The sequence below is a fragment of the Gymnoscopelus microlampas genome (assembly GCF_963454915.1).
Source record: "Gymnoscopelus microlampas genome assembly, chromosome: 19".
Classification (NCBI taxonomy): Eukaryota; Metazoa; Chordata; class Actinopteri; order Myctophiformes; family Myctophidae; genus Gymnoscopelus; species Gymnoscopelus microlampas.
Genome location: NC_139956.1, coordinates 23,179,718 through 23,199,258, shown reverse-complemented (window position 1 = coordinate 23,199,258; position 19,541 = coordinate 23,179,718). Strand labels below are relative to the sequence as shown.

The 19,541-nt window shown below is 40.9% G+C and overlaps 3 protein-coding genes across 4 annotated transcripts; all 3 read right to left on the bottom strand.

Annotated features, from left to right (window-relative positions):
• Positions 1-616: 616 nt before the first annotated feature.
• Positions 617-4,493, bottom strand: LOC311035337 (uncharacterized protein). 2 transcript variants are annotated; one of them, XM_084043486.1, is made up of 7 exons: positions 4,372-4,493; positions 3,961-4,279; positions 3,740-3,853; positions 2,249-2,302; positions 1,950-2,150; positions 1,221-1,343; positions 617-978 (listed from the first exon to the last, which is right to left on the bottom strand). In XM_084043486.1, the coding sequence occupies exons 2-7, from the start codon at positions 4,096-4,098 to the stop codon at positions 940-942; spliced, it is 669 nt and encodes a 222-aa protein (XP_083899612.1). In that variant the 5' UTR covers positions 4,099-4,279; positions 4,372-4,493; the 3' UTR covers positions 617-939. The 2 variants fall into 2 exon arrangements, with proteins under 2 accessions (XP_083899612.1, XP_083899611.1); XM_084043485.1 differs by having other exon boundaries at positions 3,961-4,112; positions 4,372-4,492.
• A 102-nt stretch (positions 4,494-4,595) lies between these two features.
• Positions 4,596-10,378, bottom strand: LOC311035339 (uncharacterized protein). The gene is made up of 7 exons (XM_084043488.1): positions 10,239-10,378; positions 9,257-9,408; positions 8,919-9,029; positions 7,760-7,813; positions 7,466-7,636; positions 6,712-6,834; positions 4,596-5,133 (listed from the first exon to the last, which is right to left on the bottom strand). Exons 1-7 carry the CDS (start codon positions 10,243-10,245, stop codon positions 5,095-5,097), a joined length of 657 nt encoding a protein of 218 aa, XP_083899614.1. The 5' UTR covers positions 10,246-10,378; the 3' UTR covers positions 4,596-5,094.
• A 325-nt stretch (positions 10,379-10,703) lies between these two features.
• Positions 10,704-17,367, bottom strand: LOC311035338 (uncharacterized protein). The gene is made up of 7 exons (XM_084043487.1): positions 17,204-17,367; positions 16,086-16,240; positions 15,019-15,129; positions 13,770-13,823; positions 13,240-13,440; positions 12,988-13,110; positions 10,704-11,911 (listed from the first exon to the last, which is right to left on the bottom strand). Exons 1-7 carry the CDS (start codon positions 17,208-17,210, stop codon positions 11,876-11,878), a joined length of 687 nt encoding a protein of 228 aa, XP_083899613.1. The 5' UTR covers positions 17,211-17,367; the 3' UTR covers positions 10,704-11,875.
• Between the last annotated feature and the right edge of the window lie 2,174 nt (positions 17,368-19,541).

Here is a 19,541-nt window from a genome sequence, read left to right as displayed (position 1 = left end):
CTCGTACAGGGTCTAGCCTAATTTCTGAGCAGGAGAGGCTGTACTGTGTGATCACTGACTGGGGATGGAAAAGGTTTGTCATTTATTCATTGCCTTGTTGGTTGCAGTAGGTTACCTGCAGTAAGCTACATTACACACTATAGTCAGTCAGTTAGTGTGGTACCCATTCAAACAGAACACTCACTGCATTTCAAGGTTTTGGTCTAGTATTGTATTTTATGACCACTAGGTGGAGCTATTGTATTAAATAAGAAATGTGTCCAAAAGTTAGTATCTTGACTTCTAAAGCTGACAAAATAAGTATCTAAATGTCAGTTAACATATGTGTTGCCTCATACCCTCATCCCATTCGTTTTGATAATGGGGCCAGTGCCCAGGGGCCTCAGCCCCAACCACCCCAAGTGTGAGGCCTCTGGTTCTCTGGGCAAACTTATGATACTTTGCCCATTATTAAAAGGGGCCAGGTTGGCCGAGGCTCCTGGATGTCAGAGGCCCCTGAGCACCAAGGACTTATCACAAACAAATCTGTAATAGGGCTTCTTCTATACACCTTCATCTCCCTGCTGAAACAGACCACTCAACAATAGATAAAAACAATAAAATATAAAAGCCAAACTCTTCAAGAAGTCTGATTTTTATTTAATATTCTTATCATGCTAAAGTAGTATTTGTAGAGCATTTAATATATGCAATACAGTTTGGTCTTTCCAGAACCACATTGCACCATAATAATGAATAGTCAAATGTTATTACTCAAGGAGGGATATTTCTACTCTCCTTGCTTCATGGATGAATATTATAAGCCTATATGCAAACATACTTTGTTTCTGTGTTGGTTGGTTATATAGACAGGGGAAACGCTTGTTCCGCTGTGATAAATATCACTGTGCAGCCATGGCTAGAAGGTCTCTGGTAGTTGCCCTCATGCAGGGTTTAGTCTCATTGCTGGGCAGGAGAGGCTTGTATTGTGATCACAGGCTGCGGAAGGAAAACATCAAAAGGTTTGACATTTATTCATTGCATGGTTGGTGGCAGTAGGTTACCTGCAGTATAAATGTAGTTAGTGGTACCATTCAAACAGAGAAGGCATGTGCCATGTCAAGAATTCACCACATTGATCAAATGGAAGCTGATTTTTTAAAATATCTTTTAATTTGTATTATTTACTCATGCTCATTCTAAATTAAGATGAATTATAAATTGATGAGCCTTGTGTTTACCATTTTGGAAGCTGGTGAGCAGCAGTTGACCACCTTGCAGCAATAGGAAGCGAGCGTGCAGGAGATGGCCACCAAAGCAGCCTGGATGAGAATGAACCCGGCGAAGAGGTGATTGTTGCTATCCTGTTGGGAGCAAAGACACCATTATGTGTGCTGCCCAGGATTTGCACTCTGACCAAGTACTGTTCACCATCCCATACAGCTCACTTCAACTTTATTGTCATGTATTGTGTTCACAGATTTTCAAACTAAATCTCATTCTGATGTGGAGAGACCAATACTACTGTGGCAAAAATACCCTATGTATTCTGTGCATTTATCAGCTAAATGTTCACAGCACTAAATGACGTTTCACGTAAACTACATAAAGTCAATAACAATGTCAGCCTATTATCATGTTAAGAATATAGCAAGAATTAGAGCATGGGTGAACAGAGGGTCCGTAACCCCTAGGAGGTCCTCAGACTAACTTAAGGGTGGCCGCCACAACTTTGTGCGATAAGATATTATTTTTCAAAAATGCAAATGTCTGAAAAGACACATTAACATGAATCCAGCATATCATTAGCAAAGGTTTATTCAAACAAACAAAATGTTTATTAACACTGATGTTAGCTGTCAAACAAGTCTATGAAGCCATCAGAGCTGCAGCATCACTTGGAGATAACCCATAGATACTTAAAAGAAAAACCTGTGGAATACTTCAAAGCTAGTCTCAAATCACCTCACCTTATGCTGACGGCAGATGGCATAATCTTGACTTTGTGTCCACTGTTTCCATGAAGTCTCATTGTCGTAATAATCATAAATGTCATAGCAGAGTCTGTGTAGTAGTGGGTTGTAACCGTCGGCCATAACGCCTGCACTGAAGAGTGCATTTATTATGGATGCAATACAGGCCAACACCTGCATGCCCAGACAAGCCCTGAGCTGAGGGAAATAAGGAGGGAAATTTTGAATTTGTTTATAGTTTTTTTTCATCCATATATCATGCCAGGCATTCATGTTGGAGGTCGTCTAGGACTTACAGTAGGGAGGTGGAGGTTCTGTGCTGCTATGGCGAGGCTCCCAGCTATTATCACCTGTATAGAGCACAGTAAACAACATTGTCAACGACATTTGCACGTTTCAACAGTGAAGCCACCAAGGTATGGAATAGTCTAACCCCATACCTCAAAAAATGCAGTTCGCTGGGCTCATTCAAAACAGCCCTAAAAACTCATCTTTCTGGAGGCCAAAAGAGGAGCTAGTACCAGTTTCCCTGTAGACAGACGACCCCCCTCCCCTTTTATTTTGTATACATTTTTTATTTTTCATGCTTTTTTTTGTACATAGTGGTATTTTTTCTCTGTATTTTTATGTTGATTTTTGAACTGTTTGGTTGCTACTATATATGTCTATGAAATTAATTTAAGGACCCCAACGGAAACAAGTCCGCAAGGACTTTTTTGGTTGGGCCTTTTAGACAAAAGTATTATAAATGTAACTGTGTTGTTTTACATTCTTTTGCCTAATAAACATTTCAATCAATCAATCAATAATACTAGATCAGTTTCACTTTAACCACTTAGGCCCTTAACTTTGTTGTATGACGAATAACGAACATAGCCGATCTTCTATGGAGGTCACCGATAGGACTACCGATCTACAAGCTCACAACGAGTGGCATCGTGGGTCTGTAGATCTGCCACTTTTGCTATCTTTATTTGGACATATTTCGTTTTTTTATTTTGTATTTGCATTTTGTTTTTATGGATGTGAGACATCAGCTCTCAACATAATTGCACATTGTCTATCCTGTCATCTTACATTGTAGGGACAACAAGGTTGGTACATAGGGAACATTTTTATTGCACACATGTGTATATGGATGCCAGACATACACACAAATAGTGGATCAGCCCTCAACATAATTTCACTTTGCATATCATGTCATCTTTTACACATTACATCACCTGGCTGAAGCATTGGTTTACTAAAGATTACTATAAATGCCCATGGTATTTTTCAGGCAATTCTTTGAACCACACAGTTACAGTTTTACAATGAGATCAGTTTGCTGTGCAGGTTACTGGTCTGGGTCTAGAGTGGATACAGAACTAGAGTAAATACAGAAATGGTGTGTGCATATAGGCCTGCTGTATGTGCACCTGCAGACTACCTGATATAGTAGGCAGGCTCTATACCGGATCAGACATGTTAACAATGTCCAAACTACAAAAAGGATGGTGGTGCATCTAGTGTCCAGTTTGGTGTGGTGTCAAATAACTTAGTAACTCTCAGACAAGTCTGGCAAGCTTTGACAGCACACACACACACACACACACACACACACACACACACACACACACACACACACACACACACACACACACACACACACACACACACACACACACACACACACGACCCCCCAAAATAATCATATTTGAACTGGGGACCCCCCACCCTGATAAACATGGAAATATGGAAACATGCCAGGGGATAACCTCTAGTTATTATTATTATTATGCACTTACCGGCAGGTTTAGAATGACGTAGAATACACACACATACACATCAGTAGAAATGTGACTGGCAAAGGACAGCCCATACCAGGTGATTTGATAAAGACACAGGCCAATCTGAGTGATCTTGCAAAAGAAGACAAAATGAAGACAATAAATGACATTTGGTTGAGATTTCAAGACTTCCATGGATCAACAGCTGTAAACGGGGTAGGTAGATACTAGGTAGGTACCCCTAAAGCTTTGGGTTCTGCCTCCAGGAACTTGTGTTTGCGGTTGGGGTTCTTCTGGAAGGTGACAGCGACGAGGGGATCCTGTTGTTGAGTCCCTTGTCCTCCAGTCCACTGGGATGGGCTGCTTTCTGTCCCCATAGCTGCCTCGTCATCTACAAATTCAACATGTGCATTATAATTTATAAGTTACACTGCAAAAGTCTATATGCTGGTAATGTAGAGCGCAGCCTCGTGTCTAAACATCATTTTGGTTTATTTTGCATTCAAAAACAAGTCTTCCGTTTGTTTTTTCCATCTCTGCAGCTGGAATTAATTTATTCTGAAGAAGATAGACGCCGGAGAAGCACAATAAATAATCCTAGAGTAGACAATCCCAGACAAATGATGAGAAAACAGGAAAGTGTTTCTTACCTGCCATGGTTTCAAGATCCAGACTGTTTATTACAAGCTATATCGACCAACAAAGTTTACACCAACGCCCCAAAACTCTCTCTCTCTCTGTTGTGTTTGGAGTCAAATCCCACCCCTTTTTTTGTCAGTGAAATTTGACTCAACACATTTCCTGTCCCATTATGAGGAGTCACACACATTCTGTGGAACGATTTGACCTACATACCAATAAACAAAAGTCAAACTCATTAAGACATCTGATTTATATTGCATATTCTTCACATGTTAATGTAGTATGTATAGTACCTGTAATGTACAGTATGTGATACATTTCCAATATTTTGTTTTTTCTAGAACCACATTGCAACATGAACAGTCAATGTTATTAGTGTGATATTTCTACTTTCTTTGCTTCATGGTTAAATAATTAGGGTCTATATGAAAAAAGAAAGGGAAAAAAACAGTTTACAGTATACGTAGTGTTTCAAACATCCAGGCAACCTGCAGAGAGCTTACATAAGGATTTACAAGGCTTGTTGGAAAGCATTGGTTAGTTACAGTATATAGACAGGGGAGCTGCTTGTTCCGCTGTTACAAATATCACTGTATTTGATACATATCAATGATATTTCTAAAACTGGAGCATTTTTGTTAGTCCAAGGTCTGTGGAATGTTCCTCAATATTCAGCCCCATTGTGCTGCCATGGGTAGAAGGTTTCTGTTGCCCTTATGCAGGGTCTAGTCTTATTGCTGAGCAGGAGAGGCTTGTACTGTGATCACCGGCTGGGAAAGAAAACAACAAGGACATAGAAAAGGTTTGTCATTTATTGCCTTTTTGGTGGCAGTAGGTTAACTGCAATACATAAGTGTCCAATAAAACAGAGGAGGCATGTGCCATGTCATGAATGTGCCATCTAACGTTGATCAAATGTAAGTTGATTCTTTAAATATATTTTCTTTTGTCATTATTTACTCATGGTCATTCTAGATTGTGATTCATTATAAACCCCTTCCCACTCACTTGAAATGCCTGCAATTTACTTTCATTTTGGTATCCAGTGGGAACGTGTGCTGATTTCAAAAGCTGGTATATTTCGTACCATCGATATCACGTCACCCTACCATGAGTGTGAACGTAAAGTGTCCCTTTACCATCAAGACAGTGCGTCATGACGGACGTAAAAGAAGTTAGTTCTACATTAGTTCCATGAACAAAACTCATTTCACTACGTCATTTTGCTGTCTTTCGCTTGTTTGCCAAACAAAAGTCGCAAAGTGAAAGATTATATAGTTATAGCAGGGACTGAGACACATGAGAGCAGGTTGGGGGAAAAAACACACAGAACCACAAATCTGGTGTGGCTCGCATGAAGCCGTGTCTTACTTAATCTGGCCTGTGACCTCAAATTAGTTTGACACCCTGTGCAAGAGATTCGCTGAAAACAGCTCTTGTATGCATAGTGGTGGAGATAAAGCATGTGTGTGTGTGTGTGTGTGTGTGTGTGTGTGTGTGTGTGTGTGCGTGCGTGTGTTGAGAATAGGGTCGAGAGAGCGTCGGGTATGGTGGGAGAGCGAGCGTGCCTGTGTTTACTGGGACGAGAGAGTGTACGTCAGTGTGACAGCGAGGCTGCCTTCAACCATGGCTAGACTGTGTGCTTAATGAACAAAATGCTTCCTAAGTATGTAAACAAAAGAAAGGTGAAAATATATTTGCATGGGGTGGAGAGTCCAACTATGATGTGATTTAAAGTAACGTAACTACTTTCAGTAGAGGTTTAAATTAGCTGGTCTGCAAGCTTGCACATCATTATTTGTTTCTTCTCATTACAAATATATAATTTAGCATCACCAAATGCATAGTCTCATGCGCGTATAGATACCTCTTTCACAATCATTAATCAACTACTGTACCCGTTATACAGTAGTATATTCCTCTAAAGTGGGAAAAGTCACATGACTGAGGCATGTGGGATTGGGAATGAGACTCCCACTGCCTAGGCCGGCAATTTATGTATTTTCTTTAGCCAGCAACGTGCTGCTATTCCAGTGATAACAGCTTATGAATTGATCAGCAACCCTGATTTACGAATGTTTAAGTTCCTTCTACAAATCTCTTTCTCTCTCCCTCTCTCTATGTCATCCTCAGATGAGCCCTCAATCCGTATCTCCAGTCATCTTGATTCTCCATACATCTCATATTATGCTCTCTCTCGCCAGCTCATTTGTGCTGTCCGCACCAGAATCATTCTTCCACATTCAACAAATATCCTTCATATATGGATCCACTATTATTGATCTAATCTCTGTGGGTGGATATTGCATATTTGTTTTATCTTGAGTGCATTAACCCTGTATGTTTACCATTTTGGGGGCTGGTGAGCAACAGTCGACCACCTTGCAGCAATAGGAAGCGAGTGTGCAGGAGATGGCCACCAAAGCAGCCTGGACGAGAATGAATCCTGCGTAGAGGTGAGTGTACCCTTCCTGTAGGGAGCAAAAACACCATTATGTGTGCATGGATTGGCACTCTGACCAAATACTTGCTGACCATCCTGCTCACTTTAACTTTATAGTCATGTGTATTATAAAAAATGAAATTCTTGTTTTGGCTCTGACCTTCTGTTTCCCAGACAGCCTCGCTAGAAGCAACTACAGTATGTCGCCAAACAATGACATCAAACATTGCGTCGTTCACGTCATAGGGTGTATACATTCCGTATGCCAGATAAAGTCAATGACAATGTCAGCCTATTATCACGATAAAAAATAGCAAGAATTAGAGCATGGGTCAACATAGGACCCCGCCCCCCCCTTTAGGGTGGGCAACAGATTTGAGTGTGAAAGGAACCTATTTTATTTTTTTTTTTTCCCATAAAATCCTAATGTCTGAAAGACACATAACAGAAATCCAATAACAAAGATAATTTGTAAACAAATAAACCAAGCATTTATTTACACAACAGTGATGATAGTGCTGTCAAACAAATCTATGATTTGAACAGACATTGATGAGACAATAAGCAAACATTGTGAGATAGCTTTGAAACCCTCTTATCAAATTGCATGGAAGGCTTTCTAAAAATATAATAATATATATAATAATTTTGGATCTCACCCTAACTTGACGGCAGGAATGTTCCAATGTAGTGTCGTTGCGATATATATCCCACTCCCAGTACCAACAGTCGCTATGTGGGTGACCGGCCAGCATAGTACCTGCACTGAGGAATGCATTTACTATGGTTGCAAGACAGGCCAACACCTGCATGCCCAGACATGCCCTGAGCTGATAGAAAACGGAGGGGACATCTTTTACTTGATCGTTTGATACATTTAATTGAATTTGATTGTACGTTTTTGTCATCCATATCATGCCAGGGATTTATGTTGGAGGTCAACTAGGACTTACAGTAGGGAGGTGGAGGTTCTGTGCTGCTATGGCGAGGCTCCCAGCTATTATCCCCTGTAAAAAGCACAGTAAAAAAAAAATACATTGTCAATAAACGATCAGTCTTGCCATATACTGTATGGTCCTGAATTGGCCTCTTTTTCTTTCTGAATTTGTTTCAGTTTAAATATAAGCCTACACCCACCCAGCTCTATGCTGTCCCTAACCAAGGGCATTTTAAATCCTATTTACATTTTAAAGCAATAATCAGTAAGTTTTATATATGGTCTCCCTCTCCTGATGGAGAGAGGTAATTACAACAATGTCCAAACTACAAAAAGGTGGTGGTGCATCTAGTGTCCCGGTGAGTCGTCAGCTTCAAATAAGTTGTTGTTGTAGGGTTCTCAAACTTTCTTTTTATTGTAAATTGTCCAAAACTTCAAATGCTTTAAAAAAAATCAAAACGTATAAATGGATAAAGTGGTTAAAATGATTGTGATGCTATGTTAACTACCTTGCTGGGGACCCCCTGGAACCCCCTCCCCCAAGGACCCCTGGGGGACCCCACTTTGATACGCACTGTAACTGACACCACCGGTCTAAATGTCTCAATGGAAGAGTAGTACTAGTGAGACCTTCTCCAACCATACATTGTATTTATACGCCACCATACAAATTGGTAAAAATATCATTTTATTCATTAAAATAAGCCCTGTATTGTAGCTTTAAGTCCAAAGCTGAACCACTGGAATGTTGTACTTTACATCTATATGAAGTTAAACAAGAAAGCTGTAAGAACAATGCTTTTGTATTTCTTCAAGCACAAACATAAATAATTAAATACATCTCTACAACTGTCTTGTTTATCTCTTCTTATGTCCTATATGCTTGTATGCCCTGCCTCTTTATATAAGCCTATTTTGTTTTCCCTGTTCTTGTGTTTTCATCTGTCTTGTTGTTGTTGTTTACTTGTTCTAGGCTGGTTTCATTTATGAGCAAAACTAACTTTGTAACTTTGTGTATATCATTAGTAGCAGCAGTAGTTGCTGTTTTACACAGCACAATCCGCAGTGAGTTTCCAAATAGAATTTGGTTCCATTTGTTCACTTACAGTGCAGTTAAATGAGCACTTAGGACTTGTGTGTATTATTATTTTTTAAATTATAAAAAAAACACTTACTGGCAGGTTTAGAATGACGAAGGTTACCAAGACATCGGTATCAGAAATGTAAGTGGCAAAAGCCACCCCAAACCAGCTGATTTGATAAACACACAGTACAATCTGAGTGATCTGGCAAAAGAAGACAACATTAAATTAGAAGACAATAACTGTACATTGATTGAGATTTCCATGGACCAACAGCTGTAAAGGGTAGGTAGATACTAGGTAGGTACTGGTAGATAGGTGGAGGTAGATACTGGTATATACTAGGTAGGTAGATAGATACTAGCTATACTAAGTAGGTAGATACTAGATGCTAGGTAGACACTAGGTAGGTAAGTAGGTAGATACTATACCCCTAAAGCTTTGGGTTCTGCCTCCAGGAACTTGTGTTTGCGGTTGGGGTTCTTCTGGAAGGTGACAGCGACGAGAGGATCCTGTTGTTGAGTCCCTTGTCCTCCAGTCCACTGGGATGGGCTGCTTTCTGTCCCCATAGCTGCCTCGTCGTCTACAAATTATAATGTATAAGTTACACAGCAAAAGCCTATACTGGTTATTTAGAGCGTATAGCCTCGTGTCTAAACATCATTTTGATATGTTGCATAGGATCAAAACATGTAATATGATTCGCGAGACTTCCGTTTTGGTTTTCCATCTCCGCAGCTGGAAATTCATGAGAACACTCTCTGACGCTCGAGTGGCAAATCGCAAATGCTAAGATTTTCTCTTATCCCAAACAAAACAGATGAGATGTGGTGTACTGCTCCAACTATGTACATTTACTTAAGTACTGTACTTAAGTAGCCTACACGTTTGAGGAATTCTTACTTTACTGGAGTATTTGTATTTCCAATATTCAATACTACACTACAGAGGCAAATATTGTACTTTTTACTCCACCACAATTATTTGAAAACGTAGTTACTAGTTACTTTGTAGATTTTGATTATTATTACAAAACATGCATTACCACTTCACTATTCAGCCCTATTTTGGGCTATTTTTATTTGTATACATTCGGAAACTTGTAAAATGGGACATTCTTTCGTACAGTATATTTTAATGTGAATACCTTTGTACTTTTACTCAAGTAATTTTGAATACCGGACTTTTATTTGCAAAAGAGTATTTCTACATTGTGGAATTGGTACTTTTACTTAAATGTGAGTACTTCTTCCACTACTGAACGATTCCGGAGTCTTCCGTTTTGGTTTTCCATCTACGCAGCTGGAATTAATTTATTCTGGAGAACGTAGACGCTCGAGTGGTAAATGCTAGGATTTTCTGTTATCCCAAACAAAAGAGACAAGACAATAGACAGACAAAAGTGTTTCTGACCTGACATGCTTTCCAGTCCCAGACTGCAGCTTTTAACAAGCTACTAACAAAGTTTACACCACCAACGCCCCAAAACTCTCACCGTTATGTTTGCAGCGGTTTGGAGTCAATCCCACCCCATTTTACTCAGTGGATTTGGACTCATAGCCCCAATAACACATTTCCTGTCCCTTTACGCAGTGGTGTAAAGTAGGCCTACCCAAGTACTGTACTTAACTTATAACAGAGTATATCTACATTGCAGTATGTACTGATACTTTTACATAAGTAAAACATATGAGTACTTCTTCCATCACTGCCTTGACGAAGAGTTAAAAAAAAGCATTCTGTGGCGCGCGCGCGCGCGCGCGCGCGCGCACACACACACACACACACACACACACACACACACACACACACACACACACACACGAACATTACATACAAAATACAATCATCTTTATTTTATATTCTGTACACGTTAATGTATTACTTGCAGTGCCAATGCGATACATTTCCTTTCCGACTAAATAATATAGGCCTATATAAAAACATAAACAAACAGCACAAATGGCACAGGCCAATTACTGAGTAGAAGCAGTGTTTCAAACTTGTTTCAAACTTCCAAGCAACCTGCAGAGTACTTACAGTACATATTAAGGATTTACATGGCTTGTTGGAAAGCTTTGTTTCTGTGTTGGTTGGTTATATCAGTGGTTCTCAACCTGTGCTTGGGGTGGGGGGTCCAGACCAGTAGTAAAGTGGCAATTGAAGGACTTTAAAGACCTTAATACCTAAAAAATAAAAAGGAAAAGAATAAAGAAAACATTTTTGAAAAGCTGATCTACAAGCTCACAGGAGCTTGTAGTTAGGCTATTTTCACAATTTTTATCTGTGGAACCGAGTCAAACTAAATGTAATGCCTCAACTCCTACAATTCCAAGTGCTTGTCAGGGTGGCGGTCCCCAGTTTAAATATTATTTTGGGGGGTCGTGGCCTTAAAAGGCTGAGAACCACTGGGTTAAATAGACAGGGGAGCTGCTTGTTCCGCTGCAGTGACAAATATCACTGTATTTAATATTAGTCAATGATATTTCTAATACTGAGGCATCTTTAAAAAAAAAAGAAATTATAAAAATGTACAGACATAGTATCATATCAAACAGCAATAATAATGTACATAGGCTAAGAACCATCATCTACCAGTAAACATCCAAATTTTGTTTCAGGATCGTGAGGGGGTTATAACTTGAGGGGAGAACATTAAAACATTAAAACATTAAACAGACATACCACCATGAAAGGTTTTTGCGTATCAATTACAGGTGTAAATATATGGAACAGTTTGAGTGAGGTGAGGTATAAAGCAATGTCCAAACATCAATCATTTTAAAACAATGCACAAGGGTTTGGGTTTCACAAGTTACAGAGAGGACGGGAATGGATAGCAGGGTTATTTGCTGTATTTGTATGTATTGTTTATTATATAGTATGTACTATACATAGAATATAGGGTAGTATTGTAGTATTTTGTATTTTGTATTTAGGATATGGATGTATATGTGTATATATTTATATATATATATTGTTCCTCCATTTTCAGCACTCCCATGGCTAGAAGGTCTCTGGTAGTTGCCCTCATGCAAGGTCTAGTCTTATTACAGAGCAGGAGAGGCTTGTACTGTGATCACCGGCTGGGAAAGGAAAACAAAAGGTTTGTCATGTATTTATTCATCACCAGGTTGGTGGTGGTAGGTTACCTGCAGTACATAATAGTTAGTGGTACCGTTCAAACAGAGGAGGCATGAGCCATGTCACGTATACTAGTTAGTACTTACTTACTGCCCTTTATGCCAGCTGGCATGTACGGCAGCAACAAAGGATCTCCACTCTAACTAATAGTTAGTGGTACCGTTCAAACAGAGGAGGCATGTGCCATGTCACGTATTCACCGCCTTGAAATCCGAAGGTCCCATGTTCAATCCCCGTCTCCTCCTGGCTAATATAAGTGTCAAAGTGTCTTTGAGCAAGACACTGAACCCCTACAGTAACTACTCCCGATGAGCAGGTTGGTGCTTTGCATAGTTTTCTCTGCAATGGATGAATGTGAAGTACATTGTAAAGCGCTTTGAAAGGTCGGAAAGACTAGAAAGGCTCTATATACTGTAAATGCAGTCCACTCTCTATTTACCATTATGATTCACTTTAACACTGTTCCCACTCACTTGAAATTCCTGCAATTTACTTTAATTTAGGTGTACTGTTGGAACATGCACTGATTCTGACGGTACCTTTCACACCATCAATATCATTCTACGTTGAGTGACAGTGAACGCAAAGCGTCCCATTACCGATACCATTGACAGTGAGTGAAAATTCACTCAAGTAGTGTAACTCCTTTCAGTACATGTGTGTAGGGAGTGGGCAAGGGCAAGAGAGAGAAAAAGAGATATGGTTATATTAGCCAGTCTGCCAGTTTGCAGATAGATATTTGTTGTTTCTGTTCATCCCAAATGCATAATGTAGAATCCCCAAATGCACCTGTTATATTCCACTAAGGTGAGAAAAGTCACATGACTGTACTTAACCATCAAGCATGTGGGAATGACTCCCATTGCCTATGCCGGCAATTCGTTTTTATTAGTTTTTATTAGTTATGTGTTGGTATTCCAGCAGAAACACAGCTGGTGAATTGACGAGTCACGCTGCCTTACGAATGTTTTAGCTCCTTCTACAAATATCCTTCATGGAGTGCTCCCTGTATGTTTACCATTTTGGGCGCTGGTGAGCAGCAGTTGACCACCTTACAGCAATAGGAAGCAAGCGTGCCAGAGATGGCCACCAAAGCAGCCTGGACGAGAATGAACCCGGCGAAGAGGTGCCTGTAGCCATTCTGTTGGGACCAAAAACATTATTATGTGTGCTGTACACATAATTCACTCTGACCAAGTACTGTTGACCACCATATACATCTCACTTTAAGTTTAGTGTCATTTGTATTATTATAATACAATGAACTCACTTGAAATTGACGGCAGATGGTGTTCTCTTCACTTTGTTTCCACTGTTCCAATGTTTGCAATGTAGTGTCATTGTATGCCCACAGATCCCAGTCAAAGCAGTGTGTGTGTTCAGGAGTATCAACCAAGTCACCTCCACTTAAGAACGCATTTAATATGGATATAATACAGGCCAACACCTGCATTCCCAGACATACCCTAAGCTGATGGAAAGATTAATAAAATAAATATGTTTTTAAAAAACGGTGGAAATCACTCATCATTGATTCTTAATATTTGTATGTGTACACAAAATCAAATGTATGTGGATTGTATACTGTTTGTTTTGATTTTAGTTTTCCATCCATAGCATGCATGACACGCATAAACTCCCTATATGGGCATAAAGGGGTCAGAGCGACAGATACAGAAATCTCCATATAAAGGTATAAAGCGACACAGACAGAGACAGGTACAACGGGTACAGCGGGTATTACATAACTGAGTGGGGCATGCATCCAGGCATTTAAATTGAAGGTCGTCTAGTACTTACAGTAGGGAGGTGGAGGTTCTGTGCTGCTATGGCGAGGCTCCCAGCTATTATCACCTGTAAAAAGCACAGTAAACAACATTGTCAACGACATTAGCATGTTTCAAGTCAGTTTCACTATAATCTGGCATCTCTATTTTGGGCATGTCATTATTATAGATATAAAGCTAACATGCGACACATTGTCAGCTTGTAGATTGGCCATTTTTGCACTGTTATACGGAAAAGTATAAAATAGGGCTTAAGTGGTTAAACCCGCTAAAGTCTGTTAATTCCTTTGCAAAAATGCATTCAAAGGGGGATGGGGGATGGTGTACCCAGAGGAGCAGGTGGGACATTCTAGTATTCTACAAGGTTGGTATATGAACATTTGTAATGCACACATAGGCCTATGGATGTCAGACATACACACAAATAGTGGAGCAGCTCTCAACATAATTGCACATTGCCTACCTAGCCTATCATCTTGTACACATTTCCTAGACGCGAACAGCCTTTTTGCATGTAGTTTAAGCGCAAGGGGGCGGGGGGGCGGGTGGGGAGAGAGCCTGGCGACGTGAGCTATGTTAGTGCACTGACTGGCAGTTGGGGCAAACGCAGTCCCCACAACATCATTTACACTTCTGTGCCTATCGGTACATAACTCGGACGGCGCTTAGTCGACTAGCAGACCATCGGCACTCACGCCTGGAGGCGCTCGGGCGCGACTCCTCGGCCTCAAGGTCTGCTGAGTCGGCGCGCCTCCGTCATGGTCCAAAACTATACTTTATCGGCGAAAAAAAAGAGTCCGCGGTTGTTTGAAAAAGTGTAGTCCCAAGCGGGAGTCAACCCAGACTCCCAGTGGTAATGGTTTTAGAGTCTAGTGATTAGCGAGGTGCGCCACTGAGGCCGGTGCTGAGATTGGGTATTCGGGCTGTATTAGAATGTGACGTCCTAACTCTTCTAATGTAGAGGAAAGAAGTCCTTCGGGGTGAGGCTTCCAAACTACATGCAAAAAGGCTGTTCGCTTCCTAGACATCACCTGGCTGAAACATTGGTTCACTTGTTTTTACTCGTTCTAGGCTGGTTTCTTTTATGGGCTATGACTCTTTGTAAAGTGTGTTTTAAAGTGCACTCAATTATTATTACTATTATCAAAGTAAAACCTTCAGTGCTTATTTAAATCAAATCAAATGAGTGTACAAATGCATCATTTGTACATGGTAGCTACAATGTAGTATTATTATTATTGTTATTAGTATTAAGCACTTACCGGCAGGTTTAGAGTGATGTGAACTATGCTCTGTGTCGTATTAGCCAGGTCACTGGAAAGAGCCACCCCAAACCAGGTGATTTGATAAACACACAGTCCAATCTGAGTGATCTTGCAAAAGAAGACAACATTAGATTAGAAGACAATTGCACATTTGGTTGAGATATCAAAACTTCTATGGATCAACAGCTGTAAACGTGGTAGGTAGATACTATACAATACAAGAAGACTCACCCCAAGACGAACTCACCCCAACTGAAAAAGGAAAACTCACCCCGGGGGTAGGAACACTCACCCCGGGGGGTGGATAAACTCACCCCAGGACCTGAGAAAGCTCACCCCGGAACACTCACCCCGGGGGTAGGAAAACTCACCCCGGGGGTAGGAAAACTCACCCCAGAAAAACTCAATGGTGTAAAGTACAGTGAGTTTTTGTTTTGTGGATGGGTTTAACTTTTCCCCTCTACACCAAGCCTGTATGGTGAGTTTTCCTACCTCTGGGGTGAGTTGGTTTTGGGGTGAGTCTTCTTGATACCGTACCGATACTAGGTAGGTAGATACATGTGGTGGTAAAAGTAAAAGTATCAATACTGCAATGTAGAAATACTTTGTACTTGCGTAAAAGTACAAAAGTATTGGTATCAAAATGTACTTAAAGTACCAAAAGTAGAAAGTACTCATAGGCTATTTTCAAATGGTGAAATGTATATAGGGCTGAAGTGTTTGTATGTTTTTTAATCATAATAAAAATCTACAAAGTAACTAGTAACTAAAGTTTTCAAATAATTGAAGTGGAGTAAAAGTACAGTATTTGCCTCTGAGGGGTAGAGGAGTAGAAGTAAAAATACTGAAAAATGTAAATACTCCAGTAAAGTAAAAAATACCTCAAAATTGTACTTAAGTACAGTAGTACACCACTGGAGATTTCAAAACTTCTATGGATCAACAGCTGTAAACGCGGTAACTAAGTAGATAGCCACTGGGTAGGTAGATACTAGGTAGAGAGTTACCTAGGTAGAGATACTAGGTAGGAGATATTAGGTAGGTAGTAAATATTAGGTAGGTACCCCTAAAGCTTTGGGTTCTGCCTCCAGGAACTTGTGTTTGCGGTTGGGGTTCTTCTGGAAGGTGACAGCGACGAGGGGATCCTGTTGTTGAGTCCCTTGTCCTCCAGTCCACTTGGATGATACGCTGCTTTCTGTCCCCGTAGCTGCCTCGTCGTCTACAAAGTCAAATTTGCTCGTGTCCATACATCATTTTATAGCATATATTCATATATGCATTCATCAAACATATTATTCAGTGCTATAGTCTTGGTCTCGGGCATCTTATTGCTTTTCCATGTCCGCCGGGGGATTCAAATGGGGTACTCACGTACTCAATTCATGGAGACATTAAATGACAGACAGATATACACTACTATGCAGAACCTCATATAAATCATATAAACATTTTAAAAGTAAGAGGGGGATCTAGGTTATGACTTTTACAGGGGCCAGTTTAGAATTGCAGCCTCCTGAAGGTATTCTTTTAGGGCAGTTTTGAAAGTGAGTAGGGTTTTACACTCCTTTACTACTTTTGGTAGGGCATTCCACATTTTTGTTGCATATAGCAGGAGGAGAACGAATTATTCACCCAATTGTTTGTGCCAAATCTGGGTTGGACGTGATCAGTGGATCTACTGGTGTTGTGATTGTGGACTTCATTTACGTTTTTGACAAAGAACAGATGCCCGTGGCCAGTGATGGAAGAAGTGCTCACATCATGTTTTACTTAAGTAAAAGCATAAGATATATAGCCTACTCTGTAACAAAAGTCCCGTATTCAAAATATACTTGAGTACAAAAGTATCAGCATGTACTTAAAGTAACAAAAGCAAAAGTACTCGTTGTGCAGAATGTTGATGATTAAGTGATTAGTGTGTTTTGTAATCAAAATCTACAAAGTAAATACAGTTTTAAAATAATTGTAATGGAGTAAAAGTATTTGCTTCTGAGATGTAGTGGAGTAAAAGTAAAAGTATAAAAAAATGGAAATACTCCAGTAAAGTAAAACTACCTCAAAATTGTACTTATAAGTAAATGTACTTAGTTACTTTACACCAGTGCAAAATAAAGAAGCATGAACCATTTTTTTCTGATTCCAAACAAAAGAGCTGATGAGACAATAGGAAAGTGTTTCTTACCTGCCATGGTTTCACGATCCAGACTGTTGTTTATTACAAGCTAAGGACCAGCAAAGTTTACAGCAACACCCCCAGACTCAGGATGTCTCCGTTATATAACGACCCCACCCCCTTTAGTCAGTGGAATTTGATCCGTGGCCCCAATACTGCCTGCAACACATTCCTTTCGCTTTAAAAGGGCTATCACTGTCTGTGAGACGATCTGACCACAGATCAGTCTTTGTTGTTGGTACATAGGCTAGAACAGGGGTTCTCAAACTTTTTTGGCCCAGGTACCCCTTGGAGGGGAGATTTTTTTCCAGGTACCCCCTCATCCTCGCAGCAGCGATAAGCATATACTTACAACCACATGTGTACATTTAGATGCCATTGGAACTATTTGTGAAATATTTCGCAGACCCCCTGGCCATGCGTCGCGGACCCCACTTTGAGAACCGTGGGGCTAGAACACTGTTTCCCAAACAGTGGCTCATGTTTGGGTCGCAGAGAAAATATCCCATTTTTTCGTTTCCTACATTTAAAAAAAAATACTATGTATTTCAAAAGAAGATTAATAAAACAAATCAACTTTGTGTCAATTAAAAACAATTACAACATTTTTCTGCAGTAGTTGGAGGTGGTCTGCAACTCTCATACTCTGTTGAGAAATTTAGACCCTTGTGCCAGGAGGACACCTGTTGGTTGACAAGTGCTATTGCATGAAACTATGGACTGCATCTTTATGTGTTGATAACTTCAGCTGGTATCAGCCTCTGCGTCCAGACCAGGGAGGGACATTACATCCTTACAACTTAACAAAACAAATGATTTGTTAAGACTCTCCAGAATCACATATTTCAGATCCATTTTGATCAATTTAACTATTTGAGTAGATGTACCCTAGCCTGAACTGAGGACCCCCATCCTGACAAGCACTTGGAATGTATGTGAAAATAGCAGATCTACCTACAACACCTCGCTACACAAGGCGTTGTGAGCTTGTAGATCAGCTATTTTCACAATGTTTGCCTCTTTCTTATATCATTTGACAATTTGGCCAATGTTGGACAGTTTTTATAGTATAACTAGAGTTTCGGGGGGCTACGCCCCCCTCAACCCCAGCCGCGCACGGGGCCCAGCGTGGCCGTGTGTATATTGGGGGACCCAAATCGCCGGAGTGAAACTGTGGAAAAGTTTTTTTGAAAAAGGAAAAAATTTGAAGAAATAATATTTGTTATGTTTCAGGGGGTCCACAGGGGGTCCGCGGACCCCCTGATGGTCCACTGACCCCCTGTGGAGTGTTGGGACGCGCGGGGACACCCCTGGAACATTGCGGACCATTTCAGTGTTTTTTTTTTTTTCATGAAGGTGGTTGCTTGTTTCTGGCGCAGGCTGTGCAAACCTGGCAACCCAGCGCATGCTGCCGCACGTTTAAGTGGCGTAGCGTCATGAGGGTCAGTGGGGCCGTGGCTCGGTCAGTGAAGACCCTGTAGTGCGGATGATATGTGGCATAGAGGGGCAGATTGTAAATCCACAGAGGAAACATCCGTGGGCTACCATTGGTTCAGCGATGTGTGCGGTCGCCCTGCGGCCCCTCCTCCTCCACCAATGTGCAGTATTGAGAGCCCTGACGTCACAACAATTGGAGCGATGGGCACTGCACTGTGGTTGGTTAGGGTACACCTAGGGCCCAGGTAGAACCCAGTTAAAGCCTGCATGGGCAAACCCAGTTAGGACCCGCCTTGGTCCCACATAAAAATGGCAAGTTGGGGCCCACCTAAGGGCCAGGTAGAAGCTACTTATAGCCTGCATGGGCATCGCAGTTGGGACTGAAGTGGATGCCGCTGACATTGCTGACATGGGGTCCATATGGTTTAGCCCACCTTGAAACCATATGGGAACTACGCTGGCATGCTGGCTGTAATGCAAACGCTGCATCATACCTGCAGTGTGTAGTTTGATGTTGTGTGTGTAGCAGATATACCTGCAGTGTGTAGATCAATGTCCATAGGAAAGTCAATGCCCAGCAGTGTTTTTTTTCCCCAGCAGAGTTTCTAGTGTCTCTGTGTCTCTCTGGAAGAGGTTGCACATGAACTCTGCAGCCGCACTGAGGCGCTCCAACACAAACACTCTGACATTAAGCTGCTTCACACAACAAACATCAGCACCACGCTGCTGTTTGTCCAAAAGACACAATATCTCCTCTCCCACCGACGTCATGTGTTCATTTATCGACAGCCGTACAGACTCCTTTTGACACATTTTACGTCGTTTATCCAGCTCTCACTGACTCTCCACATCGGGCTGTTATTTTGCTGCGATCAAGTCAACGATGTGAGAGATTAGCTATCACAGACGG

Excerpts from the sequence above, each read along its gene's own strand:
- LOC311035338 (XM_084043487.1), bottom strand. Across the intron at positions 13,441-13,769 it reads AGAACCTCCACCTCCCTACT|CTTAGGGTATGTCTGGGAAT; the intron begins GTAAGTACTAGA and ends TCTTTCCATCAG. Across the intron at positions 13,111-13,239 it reads CCATCTGCCGTCAATTTCAA|AATGGCTACAGGCACCTCTT; the intron begins GTGAGTTCATTG and ends TGGTCCCAACAG.
- LOC311035337 (XM_084043485.1), bottom strand. Across the intron at positions 2,303-3,739 it reads ACGTCATTCTAAACCTGCCG|GTGATAATAGCTGGGAGCCT; the intron begins GTAAGTGCATAA and ends TGCTCTATACAG. Across the intron at positions 1,344-1,949 it reads CCATCTGCCGTCAGCATAAG|GATAGCAACAATCACCTCTT; the intron begins GTGAGGTGATTT and ends TGCTCCCAACAG.
- LOC311035339 (XM_084043488.1), bottom strand. Across the intron at positions 7,814-8,918 it reads TCGTCATTCTAAACCTGCCA|GGGATAATAGCTGGGAGCCT; the intron begins GTAAGTGTTTTT and ends TGCTTTTTACAG. Across the intron at positions 6,835-7,465 it reads ATTCCTGCCGTCAAGTTAGG|GAAGGGTACACTCACCTCTA; the intron begins GTGAGATCCAAA and ends TGCTCCCTACAG.